General features: G+C 45.7%; 2 protein-coding genes across 3 annotated transcripts; both read left to right on the top strand.

Annotated features, from left to right (window-relative positions):
- The first annotated feature begins 4,333 nt into the window (after positions 1-4,333).
- On the top strand, positions 4,334-4,912 carry LOC121991213. Its single transcript, XM_042545230.1, has 2 exons — positions 4,334-4,567; positions 4,628-4,912. The coding sequence occupies exons 1-2, from the start codon at positions 4,334-4,336 to the stop codon at positions 4,910-4,912; spliced, it is 519 nt and encodes a 172-aa protein (XP_042401164.1).
- A 5,275-nt stretch (positions 4,913-10,187) lies between these two features.
- On the top strand, positions 10,188-15,149 carry LOC121992985. Of its 2 annotated transcripts, none has more exons than XM_042547647.1 (2): positions 10,188-10,392; positions 13,929-15,149. In XM_042547647.1, the coding sequence occupies exon 2, from the start codon at positions 13,980-13,982 to the stop codon at positions 14,928-14,930; it is 951 nt and encodes a 316-aa protein (XP_042403581.1). In that variant the 5' UTR covers positions 10,188-10,392; positions 13,929-13,979; the 3' UTR covers positions 14,931-15,149. The 2 variants fall into 2 exon arrangements, with proteins under 2 accessions (XP_042403581.1, XP_042403580.1); XM_042547646.1 differs by having other exon boundaries at positions 10,201-10,392; positions 13,978-15,149.
- The last annotated feature ends 784 nt before the right edge of the window (positions 15,150-15,933 follow it).

Here is a 15,933-nt window from a genome sequence, read left to right as displayed (position 1 = left end):
GTTCCAAACACCCTCAGAGATTGCCCAAGCAAATCAGGAGAAGGGATCATCTTCAGACGAAGCGCTCGTTCAGGATGCAAGGAAAGGCAAGGCGCTCCGAGCCGATGCGTTTCCAGAACGGATCAATCGCCAGTTCTCCGAAGCAATACTTCAAGACCCATTGCCAAGGCACTACGCTCTATTGGCAATCGGAGAATACAACGGATCGACTGATCCGGATGATCATTTGGGAAAGTTTGACAACGCTGCTACACTTCACCAATACACAGATGGGGTGAAGTGTCGGGTCTTCCTTACCACGCTCTCCGGCTCAGCCCAGCGATAGTTCAGGAGACTGCCGAACGGATCCATACAAAGCTTCAAGGATTTTTGAACGGTCTTCCTCCACCATTTTGCAAGCAGCAGGCGCTACAAAAAAATGAGCGTCAGCCTGTTCTCTCTGAAGCAAGGGTCAAGAGAAACCCTCCTAGTATACATCCAACGCTTTAACCAGGTAGCTATGGATATCCCTTCGGTCTCATCTGAGACCATGATGAATGCTTGCACCCAGGGGCTTGTAGAGGGAGACTTCTTTTGATCGTTCATCAGGAAGCCGCCCCGCGACTACGACCATATACTCAAGAAAGCTAATGAGTATATAAACGTGGAGGATGCCCAGGCAACTAGGAGGAAGGAGGCGCCATCCAAGCCCTCGATGCCAATTGAACGGCGACCGCCGAGCAGCCACCAACCACCAAGGGGGCTGAGAGCTGAAGGCCGACTGCACCAAGAAACGAGGGCACAGGCCGTGCAGCATGTGGCTTCTGATCGGCCAAAGACATCTAAGGGCAAGGTATGGGCACCTATATTCTGTTCCTTCCACTAGTCAGCGTCGCACAACACATGTGATTACCGCGTTCTAACGCCAATCACCAGACCGGCCCCAAGGGGCTATTGTCGCCGATCGCCCACTCCCGAACGGCGGCACGACATCGATCTGCCGGACAGCGAGAGGAAGCGAGAAGGTCATCTGAGCGACAACGCCACCATCAGTAGTCCACCATCGACCATCACCTGACCTCTCGCGAACAGAACAGGCCATCAGTTCGGGAGGAAGAAAACAGAAGCAATGCCGCTCGGGGAGAAATAAGCATCATCGTCGGCGAACCGACCAGCGGTGACTCCAATCGAGTTAGGAAGTCATACGCTCGCCGGTTGGAGATACATGTAGTGGGATGCAGCCGAGAAAAGGCGAGTGGACCTGAGATTAGCTTCGGGCCCCAAGACCTCAAGGGAGTAGAAGTCCCGCACGACGACACCCTCATCATCTGAGCGGTAATCGCTAACAATACTATCCACCGATTTTTTATTGACACAGGGAACTCGATAAATATAATCTTCAAGAAGGCTTTCGATCAACTCCAGATCGACCATGGCGAGCTGCTGCCAATGACGACCCCACTATATGGGTTCACTGACAACGAGGTACAGCCGATCGGCCAAACCAAGTTGGCCATATCGCTCGGAGAGGAGCCACTCAGGAGGACTAGAACCACAAACTTCATTGTGGTAGATGCACCCTCATCCTACAACGTCATCCTGGGTAGACCGACCTTAAATGAGTTTCGGGCAGTAATTTCAACCTACTACCAGAAGGTCAAGTTCCCGGTAGACGACCAGGTTGGAGAAGTCAGAGGCTACCAGCTGGTCGCTCGACGTTGCTATGTCGAGATGGTCAAGACCGAGGCTAGATCCTCTCGAAAGGCTCCTAGGCTAGAGGTAAGTACCATCATTGAAAAACCGCATACTCTAGTTTATAAGGAGAAAGAAGAAGTACAGATCCACCCCTGTCGAGCGGAGGCAACAATTTTCATCGTGTCCGACCTGGTAGCTAAACAGAAGGCAGAGTTGGTAGTCTGTCTCCAATAAAACCATGATGTATTCGCGTGGTCGATGCACGAGCTCCCCGGGATCTCACCGAGCGTCGCGCAGCATGAGCTTCACGTCCTACCAGACGCTCGATCGGTGAAGCAAAGAAAGAGGGACTTCAGCGTCGAACAAAATTTGATCATCCGAGCGGAAATAGAGAAGCTCTTGGAAGCCGACCACATACGTGAGGTTCAATTCCCGAGCTGGCTTGCAAATGTGGTGCTGGTCTCCAAGCCAGGTAATAAGTGGCGGGTCTGCATCGACTTCCGGGACCTCAACAAGGCATGCTTGAAGGACTTTTACCTGCTACCTCGGATCGACCAAATGGTAGACTCCACTACCGGATGCAAGCTGATATGTATGCTGGATGCATATCAAGGGTACCACCAAGTGTCGCTCGCTCGAGAGGATCAAGAGAAGGTCAGTTTTATCACGGCTGATGGAACCTACTGCTACTATGTCATGCCGTTCAGACTAAAGAACGCTGGCGCTACTTATCAGAGGTTGATGAATAAGGTGTTCCGACGGCAGATCGACCGTAACATGGAGGTATATGTCGACGACATACTAATTAATACCTCCGAGCCGTTGACCTAGTTGCAGATATCAAGGAGACTTGTCAGACACTTAGGACGTACGGGATCAAGCTAAATCCAAGCAAATGTCTGTTCGGCACAAAGAGTGGGCGATTCTTGGTTTACATCGTCACGAACTGGGCATCGAGGCGAATCCCAACAAAGTGAAAGCACTGCAAGATATGCCACCGCCAAGAAATCTGAAGGAAGCCCATCATCTCACCAGTCGGATAATTGCACTGTCTTGATTCATCTCCAAGTTAGCCAATCGGAGCTTGTCGTTCTTCAAAATATTACGCCGACCCACCAAATTTCAATGGGACGAAGAGTGCGACCGAGAGTTTGAAGAATTGAAGGAGTACCTCAATTCATTGCTTGTATTGGCTAAGCCAACTGTCAGCGAGCCACTCAGAAATTATTTATCCTTGACCAAGCATGTGGTCGGCTCAACACTAGTTAGGCCGAATGGCGAGGAACAACCGGTGTACTTCCTGCGTCATATATTGAAAGACGCTGAATCCCGCTACACCGGTCTTGAGAAGTTGGCTTACGCATTGGTACTCACCGCTCAGAGGCTTCGCTCGTATTTCCTCAGCCACTCCATCATCGTAATGACCAACAGTCCCTTGGGGAGGATGCTGTTGAATCCAGAAGCATCTGGACGGCTAATCAAATGGACGACAGAGCTCAGCGAATTCGATATCCAATACCAGCCTCGAACAGCCATCAAAGCACAATCCTTGGCAGATTTCGTCACTTACGTACAAAATTCTGAACTAGAAGTCATTTGGAGAAAATATGTAGAAGGTTCGGCCACTCGGCAGGGGAGTGGGATCAGAATACTACTCATCTCTCCCCAAGAGGAGCCAATGCAGTTGTCCATTCGGGTAGACTACCGGACAACCAACAATGAAGCCGAATATGAAGCACTTATAGCTCACCTACAAGACGCCCGGCATGTCAGAGCCGTCAAGGTCCTCATCCACTCGGACTCGCAGTTGGTCGCTCAATAGCTGGCCGGTACGTTCGAGATAAGCAACACGGGACTCAGGCTCCATGCTGAGGCTTTCGAAAAGCTGAAGGCCAACTTTTGGGAGGTCGTAATACAGAAGATCCCCCGAGCAGAGAACCAAGCTACAGACGAATTGGCTAAACTGGCCAGCTCGTTATCGCCGATCGTCGTATCACAACCGATCGAGTAGGTGTCTTTAGTGGCTCACATTGACCGGATGGAGGGACTTACCTTCCTAAATGACCGGAGGATGACCCTGACGGAGTTTCTACGATCGGGAGCTACACCGTCCGATCGGGAGGAGACCCGCTTATTAAGAAAGAGGCTGGTCGGTTCACCCTGATTGGAGATCAGTTCTACAAAAGGCTTTCTCTAGGCCCCTACTTAAATGCGTCGAGTCGGAGAATGCCGACTACATACTGCAGGAGGTACACCAAGGGTCCTGTGGAGGACACCCGGGCAACTGCTCATTGGCAAGGAAGATTTTACTTGCCGGATACTTCTGACCGACCCTCCAAGAGGACGCTGCTCGGACGGTTGCCACTTGCTTGTCTTGCCAGAAGTATCACAACCTCTCTCACCGGCCGACCGAGGAGATGAAAGCGTCCACAATGACTTGTCCATTCAACCAATGGGGCATGGACATCGTGGGGCCCTTCCCATGGCGATGGGTCAGAGGAAGTTTCTGCTCGTCGCGGTTGACTATTTCTCCAAATGAATTGAAACTGAGTCGTTGGCGAGGATAACCGAGCATATGGTCATGAAGTTCATTTGATAGCACATCATTTATCGGTCTGGGATCCTACGCCGGCTCGTCTCCGATAATGGGACACAATTCATGGGTCAAAAGCTCAAGAAGTGGTGCGAAGGGTACGACATTCAGCAAGCCTTCACGTCGGTAGCCTACCCTCAGAGCAACGGGCATGCGGAGGTCACCAACCGCAAAATACTTCGGATCCTACTCGTTCGGCTCGATCGCATTGGAGGGAGCTGGGTAGATGAACTCCCCAGCATGCTATGGGTGATCCGCACGGCTCCCAAGGAAGGGACCAGAGCAATGCCCTTCCACCTGGTATATGGGGGCGAAGCGGTCATCCCAGTTGAAATCGGGGTTGAATTCGACCGGATATAGCACTACAACGAAGACAACGCCGAGCGGAGGTTTCTGGAGCTGGACTTGGTAGACGAAGCACGCGCTAAAGTTGTCGTCCGACTGATGGTATACCGGCAGACGATGAAGCAGAGCTACAATCGGATGGTAATTCCAAGATCGTTCCAGGTCGGTGATCTGGCCTGGAAGAAAGTGAAGTCGGTCGGTGACGTCACTAAGTTGGAAACTCCCTGGGCCAGACCCTTCAAGGTTGTGGAGAAGTTCCTCTCGGGCGCCTACTACTTGGAAGACGAGGATAAGCGGTGACTAGAACGTCCGTGGAGAGCAAACCATCTCTAGCCTTATCAAGCTGGATGAGAGGTGCACCGATGTAATCAATGTATTTTTATGTCCTTATGCCCTTTGAATGCAGGATTGAAGTCAAAAACAAGGATTTCAAAAATTTGTGTCGAACGACAAATCAAATCGTCAAGCGGCGACGTTAAATCTCTGTCTTTATCAAATCTTCGAGTGGCAACGTTAAACCCCTGTCTTTATCAAATTGTCGAGCGACGACGTTAAACCGTTGTCTTCATCGAATCGTCAAGCGGTGACGTTAAACCCCGGTCTCCACCAACAGTCGAGCAGCGACCTCAAACCCCAGTCTTCATCAAATCGTCGAGTGGCGACGTTAAATCCCGGTCTCCACTGACGATCGAGCGGTGACCTTAAACCCAAGAGAAGGTATGAACCTTATTGAATTCGTCAATGGTTGATCAGCGGCCCATAATTCGTCGAAGTAGACAGAAGACAGGCCATGATTATAGCCGAGCGGAGAAACTGGTGCCAAACATGGAAACAAACAAATCATAGAGAAAAGACCCGCTGAGCGGGCAAGCCGTTTATTTCACAAAAGGATACTGCCGAGTGGCAGGAATACATTTAGACTTATCAACTTTTACAGGATTACCTCACTCAAGATAATCGAAAATGTCATCGGGAATCGAATCATTCAACTGGCTATGATTGATGACGGCATCCGTTAAGGCTTCGGGGAGGTGACTGCTCGCCTTCAGTTGACCAAGTGTCCCGTTGATCACCAACTCGAAGGCTCGGACGATCTGATGGATGACTTTGTCAGTGAACTGGTCCAAGCGGAGGTACTCCTATTTCATCACTGCAAATCGGCTCGGCTCATCCTGTTGATAAACCGTTAGGGCAGAACGGGAGGCCTCTAAGGCAACTTCAGCATCCTTGAGCTTCTTATTCAAAGACTCCTCTCCAGCCGCTCAGCAGGCCCGCTCGGCGATCAGATAATCCTCGGCTTCTTTAAGCTTTTGGGTGAGCTGCCGAGCCTCCTGGTTCTTTAGCTCCAGGTCGGTGATGACCCGTTGTTTCCTAGTGGTGGTCAGCTCGAGCTTTTTATCGTAGGTCTTCAACTGTATCTCGATCTGACCCAGCCTGATAGCCTGATCGGCGGACTTCTGTTGCTCGGCCACAAGGAGTTGTTGGGCCTTCTCCAGATCGGCTTGCAGTTGGGCAACCGATGGCCCCTGGGAGGAGGAGGCACCTCTTAAGATCTTGAGATTCTTCAGCTCTTCCTCCACAAAGGCGAGTCGTTGGCACATGGCCACGCTCTCCACCCAGTACTATAAGGGAATAGAAAAATGTTAACGCCAATCGGAGGTAATTTATGAATTGATGAAATACGTACCCCAGTGAACATCTGTAGATGACTGTTCCTGAGCGCTCCTAGTGACATCGTCGTCGCTCGGGCCCTCGCCTCCTCTCAAATACTGGCAAGTGGCCCGCGGATCAGGATCTTATGCTCAGGGATAGTCGGACGAGCGCACTGCTTCAGGTAGTCTTCTGACGGGAGGTTGAGGGTCGCGGTCATCGATCGCCAGCCGCATAGGTCCGATGAGGAGGAAATCACTGGGCCAGAAGGAGTAGCAGTCGACGCTGGGTCAATCCTGGACCGTAGTGTTGGATCGTGAATTCGATAGAGGGGGGTGAATATCAATTTAAAATTTTAAGCGAGTAAATACGCAACGGAAAGAGTGAAAAACAGACAATGCTAACACAAGTAATTTTTTACTTGGTTCGGAGCCTTCGGCGACCCCTACTATAAGGTCATCACTCGTCGAGTATTTTCGTTGGGCAATTCACTAGCAATTCGAAAAGTCTTACAATAGTAAAGTACAAAATTGCTTTTAAGAAAATAATACCGACAATAAGGTTCGACTTCACTCACCAGGACTTCCACCTTGCCTAACCTTTGGTTAGGACTTACCTTTGCTAGTCATCTAGTCCTGACTAGGCTTCTCTCTCCCAAACATCAAGTCCTGTTTAGGTCAACCCTTGGTCATATTGTCAAACATCGAAACCCTAGAGGTTGATTGCACCAACATGTAGTGGCCTCCGTTGGGTTCGAGACGGAGGCAGAGACGCGATAGGTCGCACGGCGATAGGCTCCGGAGGCAGATCGGCCAAGGAGGGTGTCTGATCGAAGGAAGTGGCCTCCACTATTTCAGGGATGGCCGCGGGAGATGATGTACCACCTCGCTCGGAGGGTCTCACGACCAAGGTGGCAGATCGGGAAGGAGCAGCTATGCGGCATCTCTTACGCCTGATGAGCGGCTCGCCGTCGCCTGAAGATCCCGAGCCGCTGGTCTGGGCGGCAGGTTAAGAGGGGAGTGGATCACCCGCCACCTCTGTGCTGGTCGTCCGACCGGTGTCGCCTTCGCCCACAATTGGCGTCCCCTCGCTCTCCGCCGGCATGCCTTTGTGGGAGCAGACCGACGTTAAGCCAAGGCTCACCATTTCCTTTGTTGTAGTTGCCTCAATCTCAGCATCCTTGAGCTTGGTCAAATCGACCGCACGTGCTTGTATCATGATCTCAGCTGCAAAAGAAAAGAAGAAATCAGTTAGATTCTAGGGAGAAGGGTAAGAAATCTCATAACTAAGCCGCTCGGTAGCCTCGCGTGGATCAGACTCAACCCGAAGATATACATAACACCCTCCAGCAGTAGCTTATGGATGTTGTATTTCTAACCAGCTAGCATGTTGGTTGCATGAAGATAATCCGGTCGGCTCTTATACTTCTTTAGATCCGGCTGAGGGGGTAGCCCGACCTGCCAGCGCGTTCGAAAGCTCGGCCGTTTGGGAAGTCGCATAAAGAAAAAAATACTCTTTCCAATGTTTATTGGAAGAAGACATCTTATCAAAAAATACTAGCCCGACCCGAGACTGAAAGAGATAGGTCTCCAACTCGGACTGCTTGGGATAGTAGAAATAATGAAAGACTTAAGGGGTCAAAAGGATGTCGTGCAACCAGAATAGGATAACAACGTCGCACAGCAGACGAAAAGAATTTGGTACTAGTTGGGGGAGAGGAACGAGGAAGTAGTTACAAACTTCAAGGATGAAAGGATGGATTGAGAAGCGGAGACCGGCCACAAATTGGTCTCTGAACAGACATATTGTGCCGATCGGCGGATCATTGGGCCGGTCGGACGAAGAGGCCAAAATGATTTTATGGCCAGGGGGGATTTCGAAAGCGTTTTGGAGGCTCTCGGCGTCGCCCTCGTCAAACCTAGTCTCCATGGTGGAATACCATAGATCAGGAGCGAGGTCAGACGACCAGGAAGAGCTCGCCATCGCCAGAAAACGAAAAATAGGAGGATCGATGGAAGGGATGGACAGAAAACGTAGAGGACACTGAAAGGACGCGAGAATATGAAGGAACAGTAAAAAGTCACAAAACGCTTACAGAAAGAGGAGAGGAGGTCGCTGCCGAGGAAACCAGAAGGTCGCCGGAGCACTGGTCGCACAAGGAACTGCCTACAGCTATCGGAGAAGAAGACGCGAGGCGAGAAAATGGAGGTAACGTGGTGGCTTTATAAAGATTGGGTTCGACCGACCTAAGCCGTTCGATCTAGGGCACAGAAGCCGGAGTGCATATCTAGCCGTTGGATTCAAACCGTCGAACGTCACACCTGCGTTTGTCGCTTTGGACGTGCAGTGACAGTGGCAGTGACACGTGGCACACACCTACATGGGTGCATTTAATGGGCACCATTAACAGGTGTGGGCGCGTGCTCGACTTTAATAATCCTGCTTTGCACGAATTCCGAAGGGATTTGGATGACATCAGCGTGGACCGCTCTCAGGCAAGGATAGAAACTACAAATTTCTCAAAGTACGAATATGCGAAGTACTGATCGACCTCAAGAAGCAATCTCAAGGTTGTCTGATACAATCGGGCGGACCGGTCGGGGTCCAACCAGCATCACGGCCGATCGGCCAACCGATCTCCAGACTAGCTTGTCAGTTAATCGGACTTGCAGCCTCCTTCGACTAGACTTGAGGGGGAGACATGTGATCCGGTGATGAGGAGGGGCCCAGTCAACAGGGTGGTCAATGACATGGTGGAGGTCAAAATCAAGCTGATCAATTTCCCGATATTATCGTCCGATTGGGCAACCCCCTTTCCCGATCGGGAGGAAGAATCGTCGAGCATACATGAAGCAGATGTTAGCACAGCTCGGTCATGTACCGAGCTTCCGGTGCTCAAACAGACAAGGTATGCGCCGAGCGGCCAACCCGCTCGGACTCACATCGGTAAAACAGTGACGACCAAGCGGACTACATACAGACACAGCTCCTCCGTTCTGCATAACAGCATAGCCCGGACCATGTGATGTTGGCCGAGCCACCATTCCACTCGGCTCGAGGACAAGATTGCCCGGACGGTCGATGGATGGCCAAGCGGCTTTTCGCTCGGCCTGTAACAGACAAAAGGAGGATAAGAGGATATCCTTCTGGGAACCCGTGCCGCTGACAGACGACATACTTGGCGACATGGTCAGGCAGAAGATCGTACGACGGAAGCTTCCGCTGTCTTGTCAAAAATATGCTCGGGTCGTTAAGGTATGGTGTTAGGGACACTTTTCTGACACATCTTTTCAGGATATGCTTTGAGGAGCGTGCGTATCTCGGAAAACGTGCACACGCTCCCCGGGAGTCCTATATAAAGACCCCTAAGTTTCGACGGAGGTATGCATAATCTCTATCGTAGCTACAGTTACCCTGTCATTTCATTTCCTCGTTTCTTCTACATCATCGATAGTTGATTTTGAACGTCAGATGATCATCGCTGGAGAATCCCTTTCTAACACGACACTAATATTATTATGATTATAAATTTCACTGATGAAAAATCTACTAATGATCAACGAGAATATCATGTCCTTAATATTCATCGTTTCGACTCTCGTACATGATTTGATATTTTTTTAAAAAAAGAACATCTTAGCGGCTGAGGTTGACGGACATTTTAAACCCGCATCCCACTGAAGAGAGGAATATGCTCGTCCATGGGTCACATGAGACGGGCCGCACAAAATGATCTGTGCCACGTGGCGCATCACGTGACAGTTACCCGATGTACTCGAAGCCTCGCTGGCTACTTGCGAATGTGAAGACGTGCACGTAGTGCCTGTGCCAGAACGTTACGGCTTCCGTTCCGGACCCACAATTCTGCACGATTTCTATTGGCGTACGAAGGTTGGTAATAATGTCGGGTGATTGCATAGGTAGATGTAGAACTTGTCGTGCTAGCGTGCCAAGCAAGCGAGAGGCTAACGCTTTTTTGGGTCCAAACGCGATGCCATAAGACGTGGGAACCACCCAACGATCCTCCCAGATCGATCGAAAGTACCGCCGGTTCTCCTCGCCGTAGGCCTCGCCCTCCGTCGCCGTCTCCGCAGCCTCGCTTTTCGCTTCTCCTGCGGCCAGCATTCCAGGTACGGTCGTTCTAGTTCCTCGCCCTTCTATCCTGATCTCGCCTGCCTTTTCGCTTTCCGCGCCGCGGCCGCCCAGCGATTTCTAGGGCTTCGGGCTTAGTCCATTTGTAGTCCTCGCACAGGTTCAGAAATGGCATCCTGCTCGAGCAATTGCGCGAAGTTATCTTCTCTATTAGTCTTTTAGGAGAGGAAAGATTCCGGCTTTTGGCAGTTGTTTGTGGCTTTAGGTCGAACGTTACGTGCTCCTGTTTGTTCCGATCTTGCTTTTTTCTTTTTGATCAAACAAGCTTGAGAATCTGGAAATTCATTTACTTCCTTGGTGGACTTAGGAAGCCATGTTATTTTATTGATAGATTACATTTATCTTCATAGTCTACTGGTCAAGGATATTTATTAGAATACCGTACGAAATGTAGTTCACTTTCCTGTTTCTTCAAGCAATGGAGTTGTGGTTTAAATTCTATTGCTATCACGGGGTTGAATTAGCTTTATATCCATTCATCCTCCAGTCATACCGTGTTGGGCACTCCAATCACCTTTTGCACCGTGTTCGGCGTTCCATTTGTCTAAAGTTCACGCCTTTCTTACTTTCCAGATTAATTTGTAGGTCCTACATATTCTCCTCACGATCCTATTGAATGTCTAGGAGATGGTATCTTCACAGAGAACTCTGAATTCTGCAGGCGTTCTCTTTTGCATTCCTTGAAAATTAGTATGTAATTCCCTGATGCTCAGTGCTGAATGCCGTTGTGTGGTAGACTACTCTGTCCACATGACAACGGTTTTTTTTTATTACTATTCACCTGACAGGAATCTTTTTTTTTTTTGCACGAGTAACAATTTTATTGTAATCTTGCTCCTGGCTTTCCCATCAGTTATATCTGGACCTTCCCATCTAGGTGCTTTATTACATAATAATGCAACTGTCTCTGGTCAGGTTCAAATATATTATGATCACTTGTTTTTATTTGGGAATTAAAAAGGAGTAATGACATGCAAGGACCTAATCTTTTTTTTAATCAAATTCTCTGTTGTCCACATGACTATTCCTGAAAATTTTCTTCAATCCACCAACTTTTTAAAAACCTTCTGCTTCTTCAAGAAAACTGTATAAACATAACTGGCTATGCCATCCATTATAATTGCTGTTTTAGCAGTAGAATTGCTGAGATTTCATGTAGAGTTGTATATTTAATAATATCAGTACTTGGATCTGATTCGTCAAGTAGGACAGACCTGTAATTTTAGGTACTATTATTGAAATAAGTTGGTTTAAAGGCTTTCTAATCGAACAATTAATCTTATCAGGGCTATTTTAGAAAACTGCTGAATGATTTTTTTTTGGCAATTGGGAAGTTATTCAGAAAATCAAGCATTAAAAAATTGCACATTTCCACATGATTCATCATTGACTTCTAACCATAGTTATTAGAATCAGATCATAAATCAAACTGGAAAAACTTTGGATCACTGGTTAATTGGTTGAATTAGTGGGTAAATTGGTCAAATTATATATCAAACCAAAACCTGACTTGGTCAAGTTAAATGGCAAAAGGAAACAAAGAAATTAAAAACTAATTAAATATACATACACTTAATTTCTAGAATTTAAAATAAATATTAATATAAAAATTTTAAGCACCTAAGAAAAGTTGCAACTTTTAAATTATACATCTTTTCAACTTGTATTAAGATATAATCATCACACTACAAGTTAAAAAGAAATGTATTAGGTTTTTGTTTGCATAACAGATGGAGGAATGATCAAGCATTAAAAAATTGCACATTTCCACATGATTCATTGACTTCTAACCATAGTTACCAGAATTATATCATAAATCAAACCGGAAAAACTTTGGATCACTGTTTAATTGGTTGAACTAGTAGTTAAATTGGTCAAATATATATCGAACCAAAAACTGACTTAGTCAAGTTAAGTGGCAATGGAAACAAAGAAATTAAAAAGTAATTAAATATACATATACTTAATTTCTAGAATTTATAATATAAAAATTTTAAGCACCTAAGAAAAGTTGTAACTTTTAAATTATACATCTTTACAACTTTTATTAAGATATATTTATCACACTACAAGTTATAAAGAAATGTATTAGGCTTTTTGTTTGCATAACAGATGGAGGAATGATCAACTGTTGGATATGATTAGACGAGATGATTAGGCAACCACTTTTTGTGCTTTTGCATCTGTGTCAGATGGAAGGTTGTGCAATCTGTGCAAGAAAATCAGATGATGATTTTTTGAGCATTCACGTCAGTCTGGTTTTCAAAACTATGCTAATTCAATATATTCCATGAGTGCAACACTGAAGACAATTACTCTAGGATTTAATAGATAGACTTTGAATGTTAAAACACATCATTAATATTAAAACACAAGTAAAAAAAATCTTGAAGCATTATACATGAATTTATACTGTTTCATCAAAAGTACATTAGCTTCTTTGTTAGGAAGTTGTATACACACATGGATATACTTCCCTTTTATTTTATTCATCATTTTTAGTATCAGTTAGTTGAAATATACGATTCCAGAATTTATATATGGCTCTATTTACCGTTTTATTTATCATGTTTTTATGATATTTTTTCACATAAACTTCTGAAAGAATTGTAGTTTGTGTATCATGTTTACAAGTTTTTCATTTTTAAGGTTGATTACGTTTCAATCTAGTGATCACGTTAGAGAGTTTACACTTTTAACTTTATTGAAGGCATGCTCAACTTTTCTGAATGAGAACAATGCTTCCTTGCTGTGGTTCATATGGAAGTCTGATAAGTTTCATAACAAAAAGAACTTTACATCTCAGATAAGTCTACTATAAGAGAAAAATTGAAGTGCCACCACCATCACCATCATCATTGTCAGTGTTAACACTGTAGCAAGTACATCATCAACCCATGTATGTCTTAACTATTTGGGATTACTTGGGATCGGCAAGATGCATACTATTCTCTAGTGAACTCAACTGGAGGAAGCACTGCTAGTATTTTTTTTGAAGTCACTTATCACATTAGCAATAGTTTTTTGTCCTCTATTTCTTGCATCTCTAACTTGCCCAGCTATAGAATTTATTCATTTACTTAAATATGTCCATGCAATCTTAATCTACTTCTGTTAGTTTTATACTCTAATGGAGCTAATGTTTTAACAGTATATATATGTGTGTTTGTGTATATATAGATATATTTTCTACCTATCCCACACAATCATCTTAGTATTCATTCTCCAAGTGTTAGGTTGACACATGTTAATTGAAATAGCCAAAATGGAATTTCGATGGACTCCAAAACTCACTTTTTGTTTCCCTATTGTTGTGTATGAATCTGGTCTATCTGGCCAGAAATGCTAATGAGATAATTGTTGTATTACAAATTTGATGCCAACTATATCAACTGTTTTTGTTTCAAATATTTGAGTTTAGATGCATGCAATATATTCCTCCATTGAACTCTACGTAGTACGTACTATACATTTAATATTTACCTTACAAATTTATCCTTTGTTTTTTTTCCAGTACTAAGGTTTTATAGATTGATATTAAAAAAAACAAATCATTTTCTAAGAAATGGCAAGAAGAATCAGAAGCAACCGCAGAAACTCTTCTTGGATGTTTAGGTCAGCTCCATATCCGTCGCCTTCCTTTCACCGAGTTATACCAAAGAAAGGGGAATTGAAAACTACCTCTACTTCAGAAAAAAAGGATTGGAAGGGTGCTACCTGCCCAGTTTGCATGGAGTACCCACACAATGCTGTTCTCCTTCTCTGTTCATCTCATGACAAGGGCTGTCGCCCCTACATGTGTGCGACCAGCTACCGCTACTCCAACTGTCTCGAGCAGTTCAAGAAGGCACATGCTAAAACTACTGCTATGAATGCAAATTGGAGCTGGAAGAAATCTGAGGTGACTGAGCTAGCATGCCCTCTTTGTCGTGGACACGTGAAGGGATGGACAGTCGTGGAACCTGCACGTGAATATCTCAACCAGAAGAGAAGAAGCTGCACTCAGGATGAGTGCTCCTTCAATGGAAATTACAAGGAGCTCCGAAAGCATGTGCGCTCTTCACACCCTCGTGCAAAGCCCCACGCTGTTGATCCAGACCATGAACAGAAATGGAGAAATATGGAGAACCAACGGGAGCATGCAGATGTGATCAGTACGATAAGGTCTTCCATGCCTAGATCAGTAATATTGGGGGACTATGTGATAGAAATGGGTGATACCGACTCAGATTCTGACTTTTCTGATTTTAGCGATGAATTCTTTAGTGCTGCAAGTGGGAGGGTAAGCAATGCTCGGAGTATCTTTGGTGTCTTTCTTCGAGAGGCTGCTCGTCGTCGGAGACTCAGGGAAGATAATAATGCCCGGGGTCCTGGCATTGTTGAGCGTGCTTCTGATGGTGTCGGTGATGACGACGAAGTCGAAGGGAGTTCCTTAGGTGTAGTTCAGTCTCAACGGCAGCATAACAGACATCGCCATCGCCGCAGGGGCCAAAGGGGATCAGCCCACACCACTTGATTGTTGTGAGATAAGTAGGATCGCATTTACTGATGATTGTTCATAAACCTTAGTTATTCTCGAACTATTCATTTGAACTATTGCTGACAAAAATGCCTGTCAGATATTGAAACATCAAAGATGTTCCTTCCGTCTGTCTATGCCACTGTATTTATTTGGATGTACACTCTAATTTCTCCGAAGCAAACTTGTTATCTGGTGACTGACTGTTTGGTTTTCCGAGTACTTAGATAAATGTAGTGCTACTTCTCTTATCCTGTACGAAATCGGATGAGATGGACAGCAAGTTAGGTGGTTTCGATATTGATTGTGAAAAGACTTTGGGCTAAAGAAAGATGGCGTCGAGTGGTCTTATGTGTCAAAAAAGAATGTAGAGGGAAGCGAATGTTAGCAACTAGGTCGGGAGGGGTGTTTAATATAGTCTTGTGTGTCAAAAAAGAATTGTGTGTCAAAAAAGAATGTAGAGAGAAGAGAACATTAATAATCGAGCTAGGGAGGGGTATCTGGTATAGAAACTCTGAAGTTCAAATTAATTAGGAGAAAATGAAATGTGATGAACAATGAAAATGAGTAGTGAGCTTCGAGTACTTAATTTTGCCTATCTGTGCTTTTAAGAGGAGATCCTTTAAATAGTATTAGTTTTTTTTCTTGTATATGAATATTGATGCATTTTCAAAAATGGATAGACTATTATGGTATTGTGATAACTTTCCTAAAATAGATCTACCATTTCTGTGCTTTGTAGGATAGAGACTTCCTTTGTACGGATTGCATAGGGAATATTTCCTTAATTTTTTGGCGGCTGTTATATAAAATGTCAAAAAGGAATAATGGGTTGTTGGGTTGGTGAACCCTGAATACATTTTGATGGTAGGTCGACCAAATCTCCTCTAATGTTTGGTCGGATCTCGTTCTCAGATGGAGTTGGGTCAACTAAGTAATGTTGACCACCTTGAGGACTTGGCCTCTCTGTGGACTCGGCATCTTTGAGGACTCGACCTTT

Source organism: Zingiber officinale, chromosome 6B (genome assembly GCF_018446385.1).
Source record: "Zingiber officinale cultivar Zhangliang chromosome 6B, Zo_v1.1, whole genome shotgun sequence".
Lineage (NCBI taxonomy): Eukaryota > Viridiplantae > Streptophyta > Magnoliopsida > Zingiberales > Zingiberaceae > Zingiber > Zingiber officinale.
The sequence above is the reverse complement of the archived record's forward strand: the minus strand, read 5'-3'. Positions and strand labels throughout refer to the sequence as shown.

Bases quoted from the DNA above. Each gene is read 5' to 3' on its own strand.
- LOC121992985 (XM_042547647.1), top strand. From the start codon at position 13,980: ATGGCAAGAAGAATCAGAAGCAACCGCAGAAACTCTTCTTGGATGTTT.
- LOC121991213 (XM_042545230.1), top strand. From the start codon at position 4,334: ATGGGTCAAAAGCTCAAGAAGTGGTGCGAAGGGTACGACATTCAGCAA. The intron at 4,568-4,627 runs GTATATGGGGGC...GACCGGATATAG, and splicing joins GAGCAATGCCCTTCCACCTG to CACTACAACGAAGACAACGC.